A 22,135-nucleotide genomic window follows, 5' to 3' on the forward strand; every position below is an offset into this window, starting at 1 on the left:
GACAGGTCCCAGTTTCCTTCTTGCAGAGCTCGAGCTTTCACCTCCTGCCAGAATTTCAGGGGGTCGTGGGGACTGACAGTAATTCGAGCCGGCGGGAGGACCCAGGGCTGTCCTCGGCAACGCGAGCCTCCCTGTAATTGTCCCTCCTTCGGTGTTCCCGCAGACCCCCCAGGTTCAGGATCCCCCATATCATTGTCCATGGGATCATGCCAACCCTCTGATGTTTCGGCTGGCAGAGGGGGGTACAGGCATGAGGTCCCCTGTTCCCCTCCCCGCGCCCGGGGGGGGCTATTCATCCCTTCTCCATCCTCTGAATCAGGCGGCAAGGGCGGGGCGGACGGGTTAACCGGCGCCTCTGCCGTTTCAGCGGGGCATACGTCACTACCAGGAAGCAAGTCCCGGGGCCGCTTATAAGTTCTATCTTTAATAGTCTGAGGATGTCCTGAGGGCTGCTCATCATCAGAGTCATCAACGACAGGGTTCTTTTGTCGGCCCCGTGGCTTTGGCCGCCCTGCACGCTTGCCAGAGGACTGGGCAACAGACCCCACGTCCTCTGTGGGAGAGGACCGTCCTCCCCCCGCGATGGGGACGTCTGGCTCCTTCATCCTATCCCTTTGTTCTCTAATGTCTTTGACGGTTTCAAGGAGCAGGTACCACGTCATCAGGAGGCTGGCTGCCTCCTTAGACCCTCGGGACGCACTGTCAAACAGCTTGTCCCCGAGTCCTTGCCACACAGGCACACTAAATGCAGTCACTGTGTCTGCTTTATATCCGTGTTGCTTGTCCCATAAGAGCATTTTCCGCAACATCAACTCTTCTACTTTAAGTCCTCTCTTTTGCAAAATTACTTTCCACATATTTACAATTCCGGCGTCCTCTTTACTGAGGGTCCCGCCCATGTTCCCGGCAGCTCACCTGTTTATCTGCAGGTGTCAAGTATCGGTCCGGACTAGCAGCTCTTCCCGCCGCTGTCAAGCTATGCCGGGCTCCGTCTCCACTGCTCTCCTCGCAGTCACAAGCATAATTTACAGCATCACGTCGGGGTCACCAATTGTCGCGGTCGAGACGGACAAACGACAAGTACGCATTCTTATAGTACAAGCAAAGAAGGGGTATTTTTATTACCACAAGCCAGCAAATTTATACCTATTATACTTGTTACCTTGTACATATGTCTGTCCCTTATTGGTCAGAAAGTTGTCAGAAGTTGTTTTTCTCACCCCTCATTGGGTGGCTTTTTCAGGTTCCTTATCACAACTGCAAACGGTCAACACATTCCTTAAACTTAGTTTCCCAGGCATGCTTCTCCTCCTTTCTTGTTCTCTCACGGGAACACTGTAATCTTGTCAAGGTCAATATCCTCCCCAGGCCCCTCGGTCCAGCCAAGGTCCTCCACAAGTTGGGAGAGGAGTGGCTGGAGAGCAGCCCTGCAGAAAGGGATCTGGGGGTGCTGGTCAACAGCAGGCTCAATATGAGTTAGCAGCGTGCCCTGGCAGCCAAGAGGGCAAACCGCATCCTGGGGTGCATCAAACACAGTATAACCAGCCGGTCAAGAGAGGTGATTATCCTGCTGTATTCAGCGTTGGTGGAGCTTCACCTTGAATACTGTGTACAGTTCTGGGCCCCACAATTTAAGGATATGAAGGTCCTTGAATGCATCCAGAGGAGGGTAACAAAGCTGGTGAAAGGGCTGGAGGGAATGTCCTATGAGGAGCAGCTAAGGACTCTGGGCTTGTCTAGTTTGGAGAAAAGGAGGCTGAGGGGTGACTTCATTGCTCTCTGCAGCTTCCTGAGGAGGGGAAGTGAAGAGGAAGGTGCTGAGCTCTTCTCCCAGGTATCCAGTGATAGGCTGCGTGGGAATGGTTCAAAGCTGCACCAGGGGAGGTTTAGACTGGACATTAGGAAGCATTTCTTTACCAAGAGGGTGGTCAAACCCTGGAACAGGCTTCCTAGAGAGGTGGTCGATACCCCATGCCTGTGAGTGTTTGAGAGGCATTTGGACAATGCCCTTAATGATATGCTTTAACTTTTGGTCAGCCCTGAATTGGTCAGGCAGTTGGACTAGATAATCATTGTAGGTCCCTTGCAACTGAAAATATTCTATTCTATTCTGTGTCATCCCCCAGGGCAGATACACCAAGGATTACTTTGGCCCACAGGCATTTCAAGAGATACATATCTCTCTCTTCCAGGAGGCCTGAGCAATATAGTTCAAATATATGTGCTGTTAAATTGACAAAAATGTGTTTCCTGCTAGCTAGAGTCTATCTGCATAATAGTTGCCTAAAATATATGGATTCATTTAGTTGTGAACAATGTAACATCTGTGAAACATGATTCTTAAATAAATACAGTATTCAATGGGTATAGTGCTAGTCAGGCCTGTACAGGATATTACTCTACCCTCCTCCACCCACTTCTTTAAGTAATATAATTAAAAGTTGTGAAAGTAAAAAATTCATACCGAGACTGTTGAATGAAATGAATAGTAACACTGAATGTCTGTATTGAGAATTAATCATGAGTGGGGCATAACATATGCCACAAAATTGTTCATGTATTTTATGCTAACACCTTGAAAACTGCACAGTTTTAAGGTGCCAGGTTGTTTTAGGCATTTGGCCAGATTAACCAATGTCTCCATCTTACTAAAATTTTTGAATTAAGGGTTTGGTATTTCTGAAGGAATTGGGGAGTACCTCTAGGCTTAGGATTGGAGAAAACCCCAGCAGTAGACCAAATAGAACTGGACACGTTTACCTTTACCTTTTCCTTTTTTCTTTTTCTTTTGTTCCTTCCTACATTGCTCTACCCATGCCACCACTTTCTCTTTACTTCACAACTTCTTCGCCTTCTCCTTGTCTGCAGGAGAAGGTTTACAACCATGTTTCTGCAATAGTTCCTCCATTGTATCCTGCCGACTATGCCAAATTAATGTGACGGAAAAGGACTTAACTGCAAGGTTCAAGCAAACGACTTATTTGAACTTCACTTACAGACTTAACACGCCACTATTGCACGTTTTACAGATACAATGGAGGAATGCACTATTGCAATTTTTTTAGGCAAGAGTAGTACACTATTACAACCACAAGCAATTCACAGACAACCACAAGCACACATGCATTTACAAACTTAAAGCATAAACAATATTCACTTACCCCTCCAGGTAAGGGCTCTCAATCCCAGGGAAGCTACCTCGACTGGCATCCTGATCAAGGGGGGGAAGGGTCTCCTTCACAAGCCAACTGTATAGTTGGAGAAGTGACTCCCCCCCATTTCCAACCTGAATCTTAGAGTTTTTATCCCCTGACTTGTGGAATGGTGTGCATGACTATGTCTGAGTGGATTATGATGTATGCCTAAATGGATTAAGTATATCTGAGTGGAGTTTCCCCTTATCTTTCCTTTGTTGGTCTGTGATTGTTTGAATACACAAGGTTGTCATTTGAAACTGAAGCTGAAACCCTCCAGGTTTTGGGTTTTTTTTACCTTGCTTCCTCAGGCAACTGAATAGTGGTTGGATTGAGACTCAGGGCATACTATTTGCTAAGGGATTTCAAGGCTCAGTGCAGGTTTTGGTTCTTTGAATGGTGCAGCCACTGCCCTGTTTACTTTAGGGTTTATCAGACAGCCCAGGGCTAAGCTGTCTACACAGCTCCCTGTGAGTCGTCTCTGCAGAGAGACAGGGCCTCAAGGCAACCCAAGGCTGGGTCCCTTTTGTAACCCCCCATGAGTCGCCTGTGTGCACTAGACATGGTGAAACTCGTTTGTGAACTATGAGCCGGACAATCCACACAACATGGACAAGACCTTGAAATGATGCCCATTTATTTATCACCTCTATGTACAGGAGTGTCATGATATTTCATTACTTTATCATACCATTTCCAGTGATGGACATGATTTTCACTGAACAACCAATTATAAGTAGATACTTGCTTTTAGTGTCCTTAAAATGTCCTTGTACTATACTGATGGTGATAAAATTGAAACAGTCCTTCATTTCCTGGCACTTTTTAATTCCATCTTTTGCAAAGTTGTGACTGTCTTCCAGAATATCAGAACTATTAAATAGACTTTAAGAATGGTCTATAAAGGAGAAAAAACCCCCACCCCTGTATTGTATTGTTCTGTTCCTGAGATGAGATTGATTCTCTTTTAAATGGTGATAAGTTTTCTCTAATCTTTGTCATTTTTTGTTGCCCTCTAGGATTTGTATCGTAGTAGAATAGTGGGGTTTCACAATGAAAAAATTTGTAAATTTATTTAATAAGCAGATACTAATAGCCTAAGCAACTAAAAGGAAACTAACATTACAGTGTGTTGTAGAGCTGCTGCTTATAATAGAGACCCTTCTTGCAATGGGTGGCTTGAGAAGAAAGGTTTGGTTTTTTCACTACCTTGACAGAGGGATAATTACAGCTTTGGGACTGCTAGAGAGTTTGTGATAGTGCCAGGTGGAAGTAGGAGAAGTCTTGAGTATGGCAGCTCTGTTCTGAGGCACTAGCGAGAAGCAAGAGGAGCTGAGGAAGAAGGTGGCTTTATAGACCTAGATGGTTAAATCTGCTGGTGGGTTGGATTAACGCATGAAATCCGTAGGAATTTAGGACTTGTTAAAAAATTTACGAACATGGGTTTCTCTAGGTTTGCTTTATTAACAACTCAGAGTTGGGCCACCACCGCAGTGAATGGCAACCCTCCAAAAGTTTTCAAATCTTTTATACCCTTTTGCCACCCGTTGTCCCAATCCAAAGTCTCTGTAATTTTCCAGTCGATTCTCTGTTCTCATATCGTTATCATCCATCATCTTATCTCATCCATTCTCCATTCTCATGTCTCAGTTCTTCTGGGATTGGTGGTCACGGGCATGAAGTCTCCAGTCACCATCATCACTTATCTTCTTACATTTCAAAGGTATCTATGGGTCTCCAAGAAAACTATTCAGGTTATGTTATTAATTTATCTTATTCTAAAGTTAATCACTTACTCTCATGTCTTGGGTCTAAGATGTATGATCCTTCTCTGTTGATTCAGCTTGACTGGATTCTAAGCCAGCCATGAAGCGAAAGTCTCATAAAACAATTAAGCAACTCATAGATATTGTTTTATATGCACCTGCATTCTATTAATCTTTTCTAAACCAATTTCTAATCATTAATTATATGTCTAATATGAATAGTCTTATACAATAAAACAAATAGTCTTAAAACAATAAGACTTAAGGCCTAGTTCCTTTTACAGGACTCAAACCCAAAAGCATCTAGGATGACTTCTGTCCCTATAAATGCAGGCTAGGTTATGTGCGTTTAGCCCAGGAAATTCATAAAAAGTTAGTTTTACAAACTGCAAGCCACAAAGAACTACCCAGTGCTCTCAGTGAAAACTCACATGCTACAGAATTTTGCATACTGCTGGAGGAGAGCAGAAGGGTGTAGCAAATGAGCTTGCAATAGGAACAATTTCCTAGGTGAAATTGTTTAGGTAATTGTCCTGGTTTCAGCTGGGATAGTGTTATGTTTTGGGTTCAGTATGAGAAGAATGTTGATAACACACTGATGTTTTCAGTTGTTGCTAAGTAGTGTTTATACCAAGTCAAGGATTTTTCAGCTTCTCATGCCCAGCCAGCAAGAAGGCTGGAGGGGCACAAGAAGTTGGGAGGGGACACAGCCAGGACAGCTGACCCCAACTGGCCAAAGGGATATTCCACACCATGTGACGTCATGCCTAGTATATAAACTGGGGGGAGTTGGCCTGGAGGGGGCAGATCACTGCTTGGGAACTAACTGGGCATTGGTTGGCCAGTGGTGAGCAATTGCATTGTGCATCACTTGTTTTGTATATTCCAGTCCTTTTATTATTATTATTGTCATTTTATTATTGTTAATATTACCATTATTAGTTTCTTCCTTTCTGTCCTATTAAACTGTTCTTATCTCAAGCCACGTGTTTTACTTTTTTTTTCCCTGATTCCCTTCCACATCCCACTGGGTGTGGGGGGAAGTGAGTTGAGTGGCTCATGGTGCTTAGTTGCTGGCTGGGGTTAAACCACAACAGTAATACAACAAATTGTCTCATGCTGCTGAGGAATGTCACATTGTTCTACACCATCTCTCCTAGACCTTTCATCTCTGCTAATCCTTGCTGAGGGAAAGCTCTTCCTGGCTTGTCATCTGACAATCATTTTAATGGTGAACATGTAAATAAAACTACTACGTGCCTCTCTGTGTTCTGCTCTGCATCCTGTCTGTAATCTTGGCCAATCTTTAGTGCTTCAAAGGAAGCTGGGGGATCTTCAGAAGCAAACTTTACATGATGAAGAAAGAGAAAATCTTTTCTTATCTGGTCAGGTAACTGAAACACAGCATAGTAATATAAATGTAATGGAGCAAACAGAGTAGACAGTATGGTAATCACGACTTCTCTTGACTGTCCTGGGATATAAATGAACCAGACACCAAAGGACTGTTGATCAAAGCTTCAGTTTCTAATCTACAGTTCCCTCTATTTTGTATTCCAATAATAATACTTGATGTAGTTGAGCATATGGAGAATATTTCATTTAGGTTTGGCATCCAACTTGAATGAACAGATAGAAGATATGATGTGCTTATTCCATAGTATTCCTAATCTATATTAAGTTTAAATAAACTTGGACTGTGAATATATGCTTTTGAGATGATAATATTAAAGGACAAGAGATTTTGACTTTGAAAATTACAAAGAGGGGAATTAATTTCAGATAATCTTGTCTTTGTAAATACATCAAGTACTCCAGATGTCTTAATGAAATTAGTTTTTGTTAAACAGTTGAATAATTTTTTAGAAATGGTAAAAGATTTCCAGCAGCATGCAAGGTCTGCCCAGGCAAATGCCCCAAATAGATGCAAAACAAACATATAAATGAAAAACATATATTGTAGCAAATTTGTACAAACAAATGAATTTTCAGCTTCGTAAGAACTAAAGGAAGGAATGGACAGACTTTGATGTTGTGTTTTCTTATATGAATTAAAATAGAAATTATTTGAAGTATTTTATTTAAAGCCTATAATACTTAGATAATTTCCTTTTTAAAAAATAATGGAAACTTTGTGGATTTGAACTTTTATGCTTAAACTGTCTAGGGAAAAATAATAAAACAGAATACAAAATTACTGGAAATGCAGATCACTGTTTTGTTTCACATAGATTCTTGTCTGGGTCTGGAGCTGCACTGATATAATGGGGCTGCGCAGGTCCAAAGTACAGATAGGCAAAAAACCCAAAAAAGCCTAGAAAGATCAAAATGTGACTTCTCTTTTCTCTGCTTTCCTATCGCTCCTTCTCCCCTCATACCTGAAAGTGGGAAATGTGTGAAGTACCTTATCTGATCACTATGTTATAGATTCTTGTACTAAGTTGCTTTTTGTGCTTTCCTTGTGCTCATACTCATTACCTTTCAAAGATTTTTGAAAAGAAAAAATTAATAGGAGTGGTGCACATTTTGAGTTAAGCTTATCAGAGATGTGCTCATAAATGACTGGCTAAATTCAGGATGTGGGTGGGGTTTAAGATTTTTTTTTTTTTTATGTCTGAGTGATGATTTTGTGGGGTGGAGAAGATAATACAAAAGGAGAGGCTAAAGAATGGTTTTTTTTTTTAAATGACTGTAACTTTTAGCAGGAATGTTTGAACACATTCACTAAAATTAGCACTTTTTTTTACAGCTTCTGGAAAAACATAAGAACACAGAAAGTATGGTAGATCTGCTTCAACTGTATCAAATGGAAGATGAAGCCTACAGTAGTCTTGCAGAAGCTACCATGGAGCTCTACCAGTACTTACTACAGCCATTCCGAGATATGAGGGAACTTGCGATGCTTAGAAGACAGCAGATAAAGGTATGGTAAAGGTAACTGAAGTTCTTTTAAATGGGGAAATCATGCTTTTTAGTTACTGTTTACTACTTTTATTATGCAGTATATGCAGTGATGGTTTCTCCACTGAATGTTGACCCTATTTTTCCGGTTCCTTCACTCAGAGGAGTGCTTTTGAAGAGTGAGAATGTCTCTGACATGTAGCTAACCATCAACTGTTTAACTTACTATGTTTGACTATTTAAATTCATTGTTGAATTTAATAGGTGAAACTTACAATTTTGTGATTACTGGGAATACTGACTAATACATAAACCAGAAAGAGGCACATGTTGTACAGTATCTATGTGACTGTTAATTCTTTTAAAAGATTCTACAGGAAGTTACTTTTCATTCTAGTTTTCTGAGATAATCTGATAAACCATGAGAAGTCAGTAGCTTCTCATCTCATATTGTGAAACACTTAAACATGGAAGTGTATTAAAGGTATGTAATTTGTTGTAACACTTTAACAGTATATTTTCCTAAGAGCTAAAAAAGTATAGCCAGCTGAAGAATACTACATTTTGGTAAAACTGTTTTATAACACATATGTTTGTTTTAATTAAAAACAATTCTGATTTTAAATACTGAACCAAAAATAACAAATGTCATCTTTATTGCATCTCAGAAGGACTTTTGATAAAATCAGCAGTTCCTACTGTCGTGGTTTAACCCCAGCCGGCAACTAAGCACTATGCAGCCACTCGCTCACTCCTCCCTGCTCCCAGTGGGATGGGGAGGAGAATCAGGGAAAAAAAAAAAGTAAAACTCATAGGTTAAGATAAGAACAGTTTAATAACTGAAATTAAATAAAATATAATAATAATAACAATATGTCCTGGTTTCAGCTGGGATCGAGTTAATTGTCTTTCTAGTAGCTGGTACAGTGCTATGTTTTGAGTTCAGTATGCAAAGAATGTTGATAACACTGATGTTTTCAGTTGTTGCTAAGTAGTGTTTAGACTAATGTCAAGGATTTTTCAGCTTCTCATGCCCAGCCAGCGAGAAAGCTGGAGGGGCACAAGAAGTTGGCACAGGACACAGCCAGGGCACCTGACCCAAACTGGCCAAGAGGGTATTCCATACCATGGGACGTCCCATCTAGTATAGGAACTGGGAAGTGGGGGCGGGGAATCGCCGCTCGGGGGACTAGCTGGGTGTCGGTCGGCGGGTGGTGAGCAATTGCACTGCGCATCATTTGTACATTCCAATCCTTTTATTATTACTGTTGTCATTTTATTAGTATTATCATTATTAGTTTCTTCTTTTCTGTTCTATTAAACTGTTCTTATCTCAACCCGTGGGTTTTACTTCTTTTCCCGATTTTCTCCCCCATCCCACTGGGTGTGGGGGGAGTGAGTGAGCAGCTGCGTGGTGCTTAGTTGCTGGCTGGGGTTAAACCACGACACAATAATATCAATAATAATTGTAATGAAAAAGAATATAACAAAAAGAGAGAGAAATAAAACCCAAGAAAAACAAGTGATGCACAATGCAATTTCTCTCCACCCGATGACCGATGCCCAGCCAGTCCCCAAGCAGCGATCGATACCTCCTGGCCAACTCCACCCAGTTTATATACTGAGCATGATGTCACATGGTATGGAATATCCCTTTGGCTAGTTCAGGTCAGCTGTCATGGCCATGCTCCCTCCCAGCTTCTTGTGCACCTCCTCGTTGGCAGAACATGGGAAAAATCCTTGACTTAGGATAAGCATTACTTAGCAACAACTAAAACATCAGTGTGTTATCAACATTATTCTCATACTAAATCCAAAACACAGCAGTGTACCAGCTACTACGAAGAAAATTAACTCTGTCCCAGCCGAAACCAGGATACCTACGCAGATTAAGACCGCAGCCTTCTGTTTCCTTTAAAATAGGTATTGTAACATAGAAGCTAAAATGGGTTTGTTTCATTTAATCTGTATTGCAAATGTCAGTTTATCTGTTTGGCACCTTATTCAGTTAGCCAACATTGTTTTTACTGGCTTCAATTTAAAAATATAGTGGTTTTCTCTCTGTTTGAGTATAGAATGAGGGAGGCAGGCAAGAGGATTTACGATTCCAAAACTAGTTTTATTTTGAGCTATTGCTGTGTCTATAAAGTAATTTTTCAGAAAGTTCAGCAATCTGAAACTAACTCTGTGAGATAATGTAATGATATTTGAACTATAAGTGCTTTTTTTTTCCCTGAATGATAAATGTTGCTGCATAGAGAATTGGGATGAATATTTTTTTTCAGATGTATTATACTATTGAAGATTATGCACAATACATTTAATAGAAAGCCTTCTTCAGCATGATGAAATAGTTCCCATTTTATCTGAATCTGTAGCTGTAGCATGGGAAAAGATGATTTTTTCTTTTATTTAATTTTTTTTGTTCTTTTGTTAAACAAGAGAAGATAAATATCATATTGAGTATGGAACATGAATTAAGATTTTTATTTTTTTTTAAACCTCATTGATCTCTTGGGTTTCAGTTTTGAAATACCTCATTTTTTATTTTTCCTGAAAGAATAACCTTGGTAAACTTTAGAGGCATGTTCTGTGGTTAATTACTTTAGTTGTACATAGTTGCATCTAATGTACATTAAGTTCTCTTCCTAACTTGGCAATTTTTGAGTTATAAATCTTTGTCATCTGTATTATGTGGCGGAGAAAGATGCCGTTTTTTCTTTTTTTTTTTTTATTCATTTCATTGTTTGAGAGAAAGCAGTAATTGTATCTATGATGAAAAATATATATATTACACTGCGGAGTTAGGGTAAAGGAATTGGTTTATAAATAGAAGTTGTGTATGCAATGGTTTGTGTTAACTTGCTGCATGTTTTTCTGGAAGGCTTAATAATGGAACAAAGATCCTTAGGTTTCTATAAACCCTTATGACAGGGATTAGCTCCATTTTCATGCATAGCAGTATTTCTGATGCTTACTACCTCAGTGAAATGGGAGTTGTGAACATATAATACTGCTTAAATATAAAGACTGACAAGGAGAAAGATAAAGTTTGGATATAGGGCAGGGTAAGGATGGAAGAAAGTGCAGAATGAGTTACTAAGATGAAAAAAAAAGTTACAAGGATAATTAAGCTTGAATACAAATATCAGTATTTAGTCAAGATTGCCTATGCCTTCTGTAATTACTTTAACATTTTTAGAGGTTTTCTGTATTAGGTATATGTCCAGTTAGAGCCACACATCAAGAAAGATTTTGATCAACTGTATAGAATTCAGAGAGCATCAAGAAGTAATGTTCATTAGTCACCTGACTTATTTCTGTAGTATCAAATTGTACTTCTATTGAAAAGACAGAAAGGGAGAGCTAAGCAACCATTTCAACCCTCATCACTGGATACACTACCGTGTTTAAGACTAGTAATACATAATATACGTAAGAGATCTGTATTAGTATTATATTTAACTAGTTCCAGTGAGCCTTGCTTTCAGATTGAAAAGCATCTCAAGTAAAATGTTAGCTTCTCATTTAGTAAGCTCAGTATGTGCAGAGAGTGTATTTTATTATAAGCATTCTATGTAGTTATGTCCTTATATTATTATTATAATAATACAGCATACCAAGTAACCCTATGTCAGCTGTCACTGCAACTAATTAACACCTGCTTTGGCATGGGCTATGCTTTAAACTGTGGGCTCGAAGAGTAGTAAAGGTGTGGGAGCAGCTCGGAACACCTGGCATTTGAATCAAGAGTGAACTTTAGAATTTGTTGTGCTGCAAGTTTGCCAAGCCTTTGAAGAACTAGTTTTACAAGGTCAGGTCGGAGGATTGCCTGGTGTGTGCCTGGGAAGATGTGACTGAGGACAGTCAACTGATATTATCTACATCCTGTTTGGCTGTATGCCCTTAGTTCTTTCCAGATCCTCGTGGAAACATATATAAGTCTGATCCTTTTGTGAAATAAACAGAATCTTGTACAGATATCTTGAGTGGTTAATCCAGTCTCCGCAAAAGGTGTCCTATTAAATGGACGCAACACGTGAGGAAGCTTCCTAGGTTAAAGCACACGTTATGAACATGCCCCAAACAGTTTCACTGACCGGTTGCTTCTCCCAGCCTGCTCATGATAAGGAATACTTTTCCTGGATGTAAAATAATTAGATTTCTTCATAACTCTATTTTTTCAAAGATATTTTTCTAGATGCCTTCTACATATTTTTTTTTTTACCTTGACTTTTTTTGCTATAAATTTAGCTCCCTAATAAAACAGCTGTTTGTTTCACATGATAACCTAATTAATACTACTGTGCAGCCAGCAGGGGGTAGACTGGGATAACAGTAGAGATATTGTGCATGAAAAATCCATAACTAGCTTTCAAGAAATAAGAAAAATAATGAGATTGCTATTAAAAATCTTATTTTTTAATAACTAAGTCATCAACACAAAGGAACATCAGGAAATGATTGCTTAACAAATGCAAATAGGTTTGTATAAAAAAAAAGAGAATAAAGAGTTTATGCTCATGTTAGTACAGTGAAAGAACATCAACTTCAGTAAAACCATGCATTTAAAAAACACTGGCTCAGTAACTCAGAATCACAACTGAAAGAGGTTTCTAACAAACCTTTAGCAAAAGTTTCTAAATAAAGGTTTGGTACAATTATTTGACAACGTTATTAAAAAATGAAAGCATCAACTGCAAAAACAGGGAAATAATTTCTAAAAAAAAAATGAATAGAGACTATAGTCACAGAAGTTTATATTACATAAAATCTTATTCTACACACAGTAATCGATTCCCTTTCACTGTGTTATCTCCTCAACAGACAAGATTTTCAAATACCCAGATGATGAAACTACCTCCCCCGAAAAATAAAAACCAACAATAGAGAATTGTTTCCTACTGTTTTCTTAATCATGATATCTGCTGCTAGAAAGGAGGCAATCTCCTAAGGGAATCTTCAAGTTGCTAGGAGGAGGAGGAGTAATGGTGGTGTCAGGAACACAATCTGAAAATCATTAAGCAGACTCTCATCTCAGTTCAGCAATAAATGTTTCTTAATTGAGAAAGACATAGACAGACTGACCTTCAGCAAGAGTTTTACCACATAGTATATACTTTCCAAATCCAACCTAAAAAAAATCATTCTTTTCTCCACTTAGCGTTCAGTCATCGCTGCGCTCATTCTCACCATCTAGACTCCACTTTTCCATCCCATCTGGTTCTTTGTTCTGCATGCTTAAAATAAACTGCAAACTCTAAAGAGTAAGAACCCTGTTTTCCTCACAGGTTTCTAAAGTACAATGATCCACATCAGGCACTGTAAGTAGTGTTCATTAACAATGTTTTGCAATATCACTAGAATGGTCACTCAAGATACAATGCTTCCATATGCTTGAATCAAAGACACAAGAATCTTGATTTTTCAGGTAATTACTAATAAGCTGTATTGGGTTTGAGTGGCAAGGTTTTGGTAGAAAGAGGGCTACAGGGGTGGCTGCTGTGAGAAGATGCCAGAAGCTCCTCCCATGTCCAATAGAGCCAGTGCCAGCCAGCTCCAAGACAGACCCACCGCTGGCCAAGGCTGAGCCAATCAGAATGAGTTACTAAAATGAAAAAAAAGTTACAAGGATAATTAAGCTCGAATACAAATATCAGTATTTAGTCAAGATTGCCTATGCCTTCTGTAATTACTTTATTTAACATTTTTAGAGTTTTTCTGTATTAGGTATATGTGTTTTGATTTGTGGGGAAGTTGTTTTAGTTTGTTTTTTAAGAATTTGGGTTTTTTAATAAGTATTTATTTTTAATCAGTTTAAGTTTGTTTTCAGAATGAGATTAGGAGGAAATGAATTGCTTTGCCTACAATCTTTGAGAACAGTGTTTAGTGTCCTCTTCTTTTGGAGCAAGAAATAAAAAATGGAAGATGTATCATCTGGGTGTTAAATTTCTGCTGTTGCTGTGAAACTTTAGGCAAGAGACAAGCCTACAGGAGGGAAGGGAGAAACAAATACCAAATTCTGTGTGCTCAGCGGAGGCTTATTAGAGTAGGACAGCTGAATTCTCTGCAGATTCCTTCTTTGAAAAAAAACCAGAACAAAAGTTCATAACAAAGTTAAAGCATTTAGAAGCTTGAAAATGCAGATTAGTGTTGTCCATGATAGAAGTCTTTTTTTTCTTTTTATCTTTTAACTTGATCGTATGCTAGATTTTCAGGTGTATTTGCCTCATTTAGTGTGAAGGATGGATCATTTAGTATGGGTGAGGAATCAAAGCTGTACTGTGAAGCACTTACTTAAATATTGCTGAATTTGGAAAACATAATGAAAAAGGTAGAAGACTATGGAAGGAGAAAAGGATGGCTTATTATGAAGCGGAACACACCTCTGGAGAACTGACTTTTGCCAAAATTTGTATTTAATTATGTACTAGTCATCTGACCCTAGAACAATGCATTCAGCAGTGATGTTTCTCTTTTTTTTTGGGCTCACAGCTTCAGAAACCTAGTTTTGTTTGTAGAAATGCTTAATATTTGTAAGTGCTGCTCAAATCCATGTGGACCTCCTTCTAAACATGGCAAAATGCTTACCAGATATCATGCGTTCTTGAAAAAAGTGGACATTGCAAACACAACAGTGTTTGGGACCTACTTTTTGGTTTTTTTAAATAATATGGGAATAATCCTGCTCGCCCCAAGGCCTTTGGGGGGGGGACACAAGTAAAAGCCAATTTGTAATGAACTGTATTATCAAATTGAGAAATGCTCACCAAAGAAGCAGTTCTGTACTCAGTTCAAGATTAAAATGTAAGATACGCTTACTAGACATATTCTGTATGTCTAGTATGACCGTATTTTGTATGGTAAGTGTGAAAAGTTGTATTGATAAGCCAGCCAAACACTCAGAACTATAATTATGTTCATGGACTGCTAGAGAAGGTATAATAAAGGAATTGAAGACAGTATTGTAATTTATATACACTTAAAAGCTGTGCTGAATTTGTATAGGCATTTTTAAATGTCACTATTTCTGGACTGTTGCTGTTTTAGATGTAATAATATGTAAAGACATTCAACCAGTGAGTTTTAGCATGTTAATTTCACTGTTTGGATTACTGGTCCATTTCTTCTGATTTCAGACTCTTGGCTGTAACACAGGCATCAGGCAAGTGAAGCTCGATATTCAAATGCTGTATTATATGTTTTGGGCTATCTGTGTATTTCCCCCAAAATTCTGAAGACAAGTATAAACTTAAAACCAGAGCGCAAACAATATTTATAGATTATTTTATCTAGCATTTTGAATTCTAAATGGATTTTAAGATGCTCTTTTTGCTAGAAATCAGACTTCTAATGAACTAAAAAAAGCTGTAATATTTTGATCTTAAAAATATTTCACATTTATACCCACAAAATTTTCATTTATCAAAAGGGATCATTTCCCTGTGAAAATTTAGCAATTTTTTTTATGTTAAGAATATACATTGCCATAGCAGAAAAGTGGGAAGTAGTAGGCATCAGTAGCTGGAAAACCAAAGGTGAAATACTTCTCCCAAAATTTGGAAGAAGCAGAGTTAGCTACCTGTGCTCTGGTGCCTTTGATTTCAGATAGTTAAATCTTATTTTTTTCAGATCCTCCATATATAGTGCAGTCTTCTTCTGAAAGTATGGAGGGGAGGGACCAGTTCTAGTGGTTGATATTTGGCTATAGAACTTACTGACAGATTAATAGGATCAAGCCTTAGCCCTTTAAGACCAAGATATAAAGTAGTCTTTGATACAGGTTACCAAATCTGGTTATTTAAAAAAAAAAAAAAAATCTTTCAGAAGAATAACTTCATGTGCAAAAAAACCAAAGCCTTTTACGTATGTACAGTTGTATCCACTGGCCTTCACAGAGAGAAAGAAACTACCTTCTTAATTTGTATTTTTATGGTCTTATAATTGTGGACCAGTACTTCACAGTCATGGTGAGTAGGCACTGTGTTTGATCAAACCCCAGGTGAAATCAATGGGAGGCTTTCTTTTGTTCATGCTTTTTTTCCTTTTTTTTCTTTTTTTCTTTTTTTTTAAATGTGCTTGGTATTAGACTATAGATAAAATGTAAGATAAATTGTTTTATAACCTAGACATAGATGCCAGCAAAACTTTGACACAAGCATTCTTGAAGGTCTGAGTTGGACTGGATTTGCTTAACTGAGCACTGATAATATCTTGATACAGGTGAGAGACTACAGTCATCATTACCTCTCAATTCATCTTCAGGAAATGAGAACATTAAAATGTAGTTATACATTAAATATATTTAAAAGCACTCTTAGTTTCATTGCATACATATTTATTATCTTCACTGACATGTTAATTCACTTGAGTGTGAGGGGGTTTTAAGGACTTTAAATATACTAATGTTGAGGTCTAGCACTAGAAATAAGAGAGCAGCATATAGCTTAATAATTCATTTTTTTGAAATTGTAGAATGCTTTATTAGTCTATGTTGTGCTTCTCTTTTGTCCTGGGTTCAGCTGGGATAGAGTTAATTTTTACAGGAACCTGGGAGGTGGGGGGGGCACAGCCGGGGCAGCTGACCTGAACTAGCCAAGGAGCTATTCCATACCATGTGCCATCATGCTCAGTATATACATGGGGAGCGGGCTGGGGGGAGGGCTCTCGACTTTCGGTGGGGGAAGTGGCGGAGCCTCGGGTTCCGGGTGGTGAGCAGTTGCACTGTGCATCACTCTTTTTGTATACTCTTTCATTAGTACCGTTGTTGTAGCTTCTCTTTTTTTTTTTGTGTGTTGTCCCAGTAAACTGCCCTTATCTCAACCCTCGAGGTTCCAGGTTTTTTTCCTTTTCTCTCCTCCGATTCTCCTCCCTGTCCCACCGGAGGGGGGCGGGAGGAGTGAGCGAGCGGCTGCGTGGTCCTTTGTTACCGGCTGGGCTGAAACCACGACATCTTTCGAGCTCCTTTAAGCAGATACTAGTGTAGTTAAAAATCTAACTGTGGCTCAAACGTCTATAGATTTATTTGTTGGTTTAATACTTGGTGGTGAAGTGCAGTAGTGAACCTTATAGCTAACTTGACTTTGATTTGTGTAAAATTAAATACTTTGAAATAAATTACGTTGTACTGAATGTTTTAACTTTTGGTTTAAAAAAAAACCTGTTTTCGCAAAGTATGAAACAAGTTCAAAGGAAAACGTAAGTTTAGTGATGAGGATAGCTAGCAAAATAGAGAGAATTACTTAAAAAAAAATACTTAGAGAAATACTTGGGGGGGGGAAAAATCTCTCAGAGTCAACTGAAGATGTGTTTGGGAAGGGAGTGGGCATCAGTGCTTCATACTCTTAATTTGTAGTCTTGCTCCCATACATCAAATGGATGAGTTCTGTATTACTAAATCCATGTTTTTATCATTGCTCTAGAATAACTGATGTCTTAGTGAGCTGGTTTCTGAACTGTGCGGGGTTTTTTGTTTTGGTTTTTTTTTTTTTTAAGTCTCAATATTTTTGAGTGCATGGTGGTCTTGCAGTGAAAAACATGAAAACAAAGCTATATAAGGTGCATTGGAGGACACTAAAGCAAGCACTGATTTAAAATGTATAGATTACTTGGCATGGCAATCAGCTCAACTTCATTCCTAAGTTTCTTTGGTATATCTGTAGCTGAAGATGTGTCCTCACATCATCAGAAATCATAGATAAGCTTGGCTTTTGAAAAACCCCGTAGAGCAGGGAATAAATGGTAATCTAAGTTTATGCAAAATGGCTAGATTTGCAAATGAAGGTAATAAACTTTGTTGAAACTATTGTTTTCTTGTTGAGGAACTGGTATAATATGCTGAATTATGCTGTGATAGTCTTTATAGTCTCAAAGTCTGTTTAGGAAGGGCTGTATGCCAGTTTCTGTTTACATCCTAAACTATAAATCCTGCAGACTTTTTATATAGCTTTTCTTTATGTGAACTCATGCCAAAATGTTTTGCTGACTTAAAGTCAGGATTTTATGGGCTTTCTGAAAAAATAGTGCTCTAAACAGGCGATCTGATGGAAGGCAGGCTGGTAGTCTGAGTCAGTGAGGAACCTGAACTCTTGGTATGAGATTGCTAACTACAAAACTGTGGCATGTATCTGATCACTTAAATCTGCCTATCTGCAAGGTGAATGGAGTACAAAACTGCTCTGGATGTTCAACTGTAAAACTGACCAACAAGACTTGTAGAGAAATCTCATTATGTTGAATGCCAAAAGTTTTGGTTGTGTTTTGTTGGGTTTTTTTAAAGTTCCCTCACAAAAGGCTGGGCTGGATAACAAACAAAATGGCAGGTGAAATTGTCAATAAATGTAATGCATGTGCAGAAAGGTGATGACAACCTCCAACAGTAAAACTTAACAAAATCCTATAGTTGCAGGCCTGTTTCTCATGTCTTCTCACAGTAAGCTTACTTTACTCTCTTCAAAGTTCAACATAACAATCTGAACTCTTCCAGAGAAGAATGTTTCTGTGCTCCAGTAGAAGAGTCTTGCCTCTCTGATTCATTCTCACTTGCTCACAGGCTAGACTAGGGACCTCCCTTCAGTTTGTTTCCTCTGAAGAACTATTGGTTTTCTTTTGGAAATATATCCATACAGTGTAGAACAGTGTTCTTTTATGTTCTGTTGCTCTGAAGCAATAGCCGATGGAAATAGATGTTTACCTGATGTATTGAAGTTAATGGCTTCTGCTGTTTCTTCCTCTTCTTGTGTGCTTTCCAACAACCACCTTTTGTGAAAGCTGTCATAATTTTCTTAGTTTCAAAGCATTATCTGAAGTAAAGCTTGCAAAACATGAAAGTCTTCAAAAGTGAGTCTCATCTTCACACACACAAAAAAGAATTTTATCTTAGCCGATTTTACCACGAGGCTTGGTTTCTTCTCAAAGAGAATATAGGGGTTTTTTTAGGAAGAATTAGCTGGAATGGGCTTTTTGAGAAAATGATGACTAGAAGGGAAACTATATTTGGCTATGTGATCTAGTTGTGAGATGAGAAGCTTTTCTGTTAGACCACACTTTCTCCAGAAATTCAAGTCTAAACGAGGAACTTACAGACCAAAAGGTGAGTTTGAGAAAATGCTAGGGAACCGAAAAGCCTTTTAGGTTAGAAACAACTTCAACTATATCAGAGATTCTTAATTTTTAACTAAAATAATTTTTTACTGAATTGAAAGCAGATACATATTGTATTGGGTTTGCATGGCAAGGTTTTCGTAGCTGGGTGGCTTCTGTGAGAAGATGCCAGAAGCTTCCCCCATGTCCGATAGAGCCAGTGCCAGCCAGCTGCAAGAAGGACCCACCGCTGGCCAAGGCTGAGCCAATCAGCGATGGTGGTAGTGCCTCTGGGAGAACATATTTAAGAAGGGAAAAAACTGCTGCGCAACAGCAGCCGGAAGAGAGGAGTGAGAATATGTGAGAGAAACAGCCCTGCAGACACCCAGATCAGTGAAGAAGGAGGGGGGAGGAGGTGTTCCAGGCACCAGAGCAGAGATTCCCCTGCAGCCCGTGGTGAAGACCATGGTGAGGCAGGCTGTCCCCCTGCAGCCCATGGCAGTTAATGGTGGAGCAGATGTCCTCCACGGGCTGCAGGTGGCTCCCATGCTGGAGCAGGTGGATATGCCCGAAGGAGGCTGTGACCCTGTGAAGAGCCTGCGCTGGAGAAGGCTCCTGGCAGACCTGGGACCCCATGGAGAGAGAGGAGCCCACGCTGGAGCAGTCTGTTCCTGAAGGGCTGCACCCCGTGGACGGGATCCATGCTGGAGCAGTTCGTGAAGAACTGCAGCCCGTGGAAAGGAGTCACATTGGAGAAGTTTGTGGAGGATCGTCTCCCATGGGAGGGACCCCATGCTGGAGCAGGGGAAGAGCGTGAGGAGTCCTCCCCCTGAGGAGGAAGGAGCGGCAGAGACAACATGTGATGAACTGACCGCAACACCCCAGTCCCCGTCCCCTGCACCTCTCAGGGGGAGGAGGTAGAGAAATTGGGAGTGAAGTTGAGCCTGGGAAGAGGGAGGGGTGGGGGGAAGGTGATTTGTTCTTATTTCTCATTATCCTACTCTGATTTGATTGGTAATAAATTAATTTTCCCCAATTCCCAGCCTGGTTTGCCTGTGATGGTAATTGGCGAGTGATCTCTCCCTGTCCTTATCTTGACCCATGAGCCTGTTGTTATATTTCTCTCCCCTGTCCAGCTGAGGGAGGGAGTGATAGAGTGGCTTTGGTGGGCACCTGGCATCCAGCCAGGGTCAACTCACCATGTGTATGTTTAAAAGAAACATCATTTAGATCACAGCACTTCTTAGTTTCTCTTTCCTCACTCTGTCCATTTAAATTCTCTGGTGCCTTTTTTTAGTCATATCTAACGTGGACAATAGTCATTCTAATAATATGTTTCTGTTTAGTTTATAAAATGACCTGTGCTCTTTTATGGACTATAAAAATGAAAGATGCTGGCATCATAAAGGTATGCAGTGAGCAAAATGAAGCATAAACATGTTATGCATGCATTGTAAATTGTAATGGAATGCAGAAGCACGTAAGAACTTCCTTTAATTCCCTAATGAGAGTTATTGTCTTCACATATTGTCCTGGTTTCAGCTGGGATAGTGTTATGTTTTGGGTTCAGTATGAGAAGAATGTTGATAACTCACTGATGGTTTCAGTTGTTGTTAAGCAGTGTTTATACCAAGTCAAGGATTTTTTCAGCTTCTCATGCCCAGCCAGCAAGAAGGCTGGAGGGGCACAAGAAGTTGGGAGGGGACACGGCCAGGACAGCTGACCCAAACTGGCCAAAGGGATATTCCACACCATGTGACGTCATGCCTAGTATATAAACTGGGGGGAGTTGGCCTGGAGGGGGGCAGATCGCTGCTCGGGAACTAACGGGGCATCGGTCGGCGAGTGGTGAGCAATTGCATTGTGCATCACTTGTTTTGTATATTCCAGTCCTTTTATTATTATTATTGTCATTTTATTATTGTTAATATTACCATTATTAGGTTTCTTCCTTTCTGTCCTATTAAACTGTTCTTATCTCAACCCACGAGTTTTACCTTTTTCCTTCCGATTCTCTCCACCATCCTGCTGGTGGGGGGGAGTAAGTGAGTGGCTGCGTGGTGCTTAGTTGCTGGCTGGGGTTAAACCATGACACACATATATTTATTACAGTGATTATTTATTGAAGAGAATATAGGAAACAAGTCTTCAATACTCGTGAGCCTGTTCATGTTGCTATTTATGGTCCATGTGTGTTTCCCTTTTCCTCTTTAAATTCTCAGCTAGGATAAACTGTAGGTTTGAGAGAGTGGTCTCTTCCTCCATTTCATGGAGGTGTTGTAGGTGGGGAGGTAAGCTGCTGTACGTTCTTCATAAGCTGCAACCTTCAGAGGTGGGTTCTCTCTCTTTCCTCCCCAACTTTTTCTCCTTATTACAGCTGTGGTCTTAATTAAACTACCATTTTTTTTCCACAGGCTTACTTTCTAGTTCCTATGATAAGATACAACTCTACATAATTTATATGTCCTATATAAATATACCCAAATTATATTAGTTTAAATGGAATATTATGATTTAATATAGATTTGTATATATTTGCTGCAGTGGCACTGTACTGGGCTAAGCAGAATCCACTGTCAAGGGAAGGATAGTCTAAACGAAGACACTGGGACATAATGCTCAGCCAGCCCATTTGGCAAGGGGACCATGTATATTTTACCACTATGTCTCAGTTGTTCATACTCTGTTTTTCTCTGGGTGATTGTCTGTCCTGCCCTGTAAGGATGACGGGCATAGAATTTCATTAAATGACTGAGAGATTTAATAATTTTCTAGGTAGGTTGCACTTGAAAACTGATAATTCTTCTCTCCAGTGATTGGTAATTGTCAGTATTTACATTCACAGTATGGCTATCTGTTTTTTCTGGGGTTTTTCCCCCCATGTTTCCCCAAAGTGTGCCAGGAGCATGGCCAAAAGTGGCTGTTTGCATGCCCTCTATCTTTTTTTATCACAGTTATTGAGCTTAGATTATAAGAATGATATTAATTACCTTTGGAAAGGTTGCTAGCAGTATTTTCTTTTACAGTGGTTTTGGTGTTTTTATAACTCAATTTCTTCTTTGTTACATTTCTTGATGGAGAAATTGAATCAGGTGGAATGCAACGGCTGGATGGGAAGAGATTGCTTTTCCCCCTGGGGAGCACTGAGCATTTCAGGTCAATGGAGAGGCTGTCAGAGGCCACGAGCGTGTA

The 22,135-nt window shown here is 39.5% G+C and overlaps 1 protein-coding gene across 4 annotated transcripts in view; it reads left to right on the plus strand.

The window, feature by feature from the left end:
• The window catches only part of LOC121233043 (junction-mediating and -regulatory protein-like), a 111,410-nt gene that overhangs the window by 26,294 nt on the left and 62,981 nt on the right, over positions 1-22,135 (plus strand). For all 4 annotated transcript variants that reach the window (XM_041121630.1, XM_041121628.1, XM_041121627.1 and 1 more), the window contains exon 2: positions 7,710-7,883. In XM_041121630.1, coding sequence (XP_040977564.1) covers positions 7,710-7,883 — 174 coding nt within the window. The remainder of the gene's footprint in view (positions 1-7,709; positions 7,884-22,135) is intronic.

The sequence above is a fragment of the Aquila chrysaetos genome (genome assembly GCF_900496995.4).
Source record: "Aquila chrysaetos chrysaetos chromosome W unlocalized genomic scaffold, bAquChr1.4 W_unloc_4, whole genome shotgun sequence".
Taxonomy (NCBI): Eukaryota; Metazoa; Chordata; class Aves; order Accipitriformes; family Accipitridae; genus Aquila; species Aquila chrysaetos.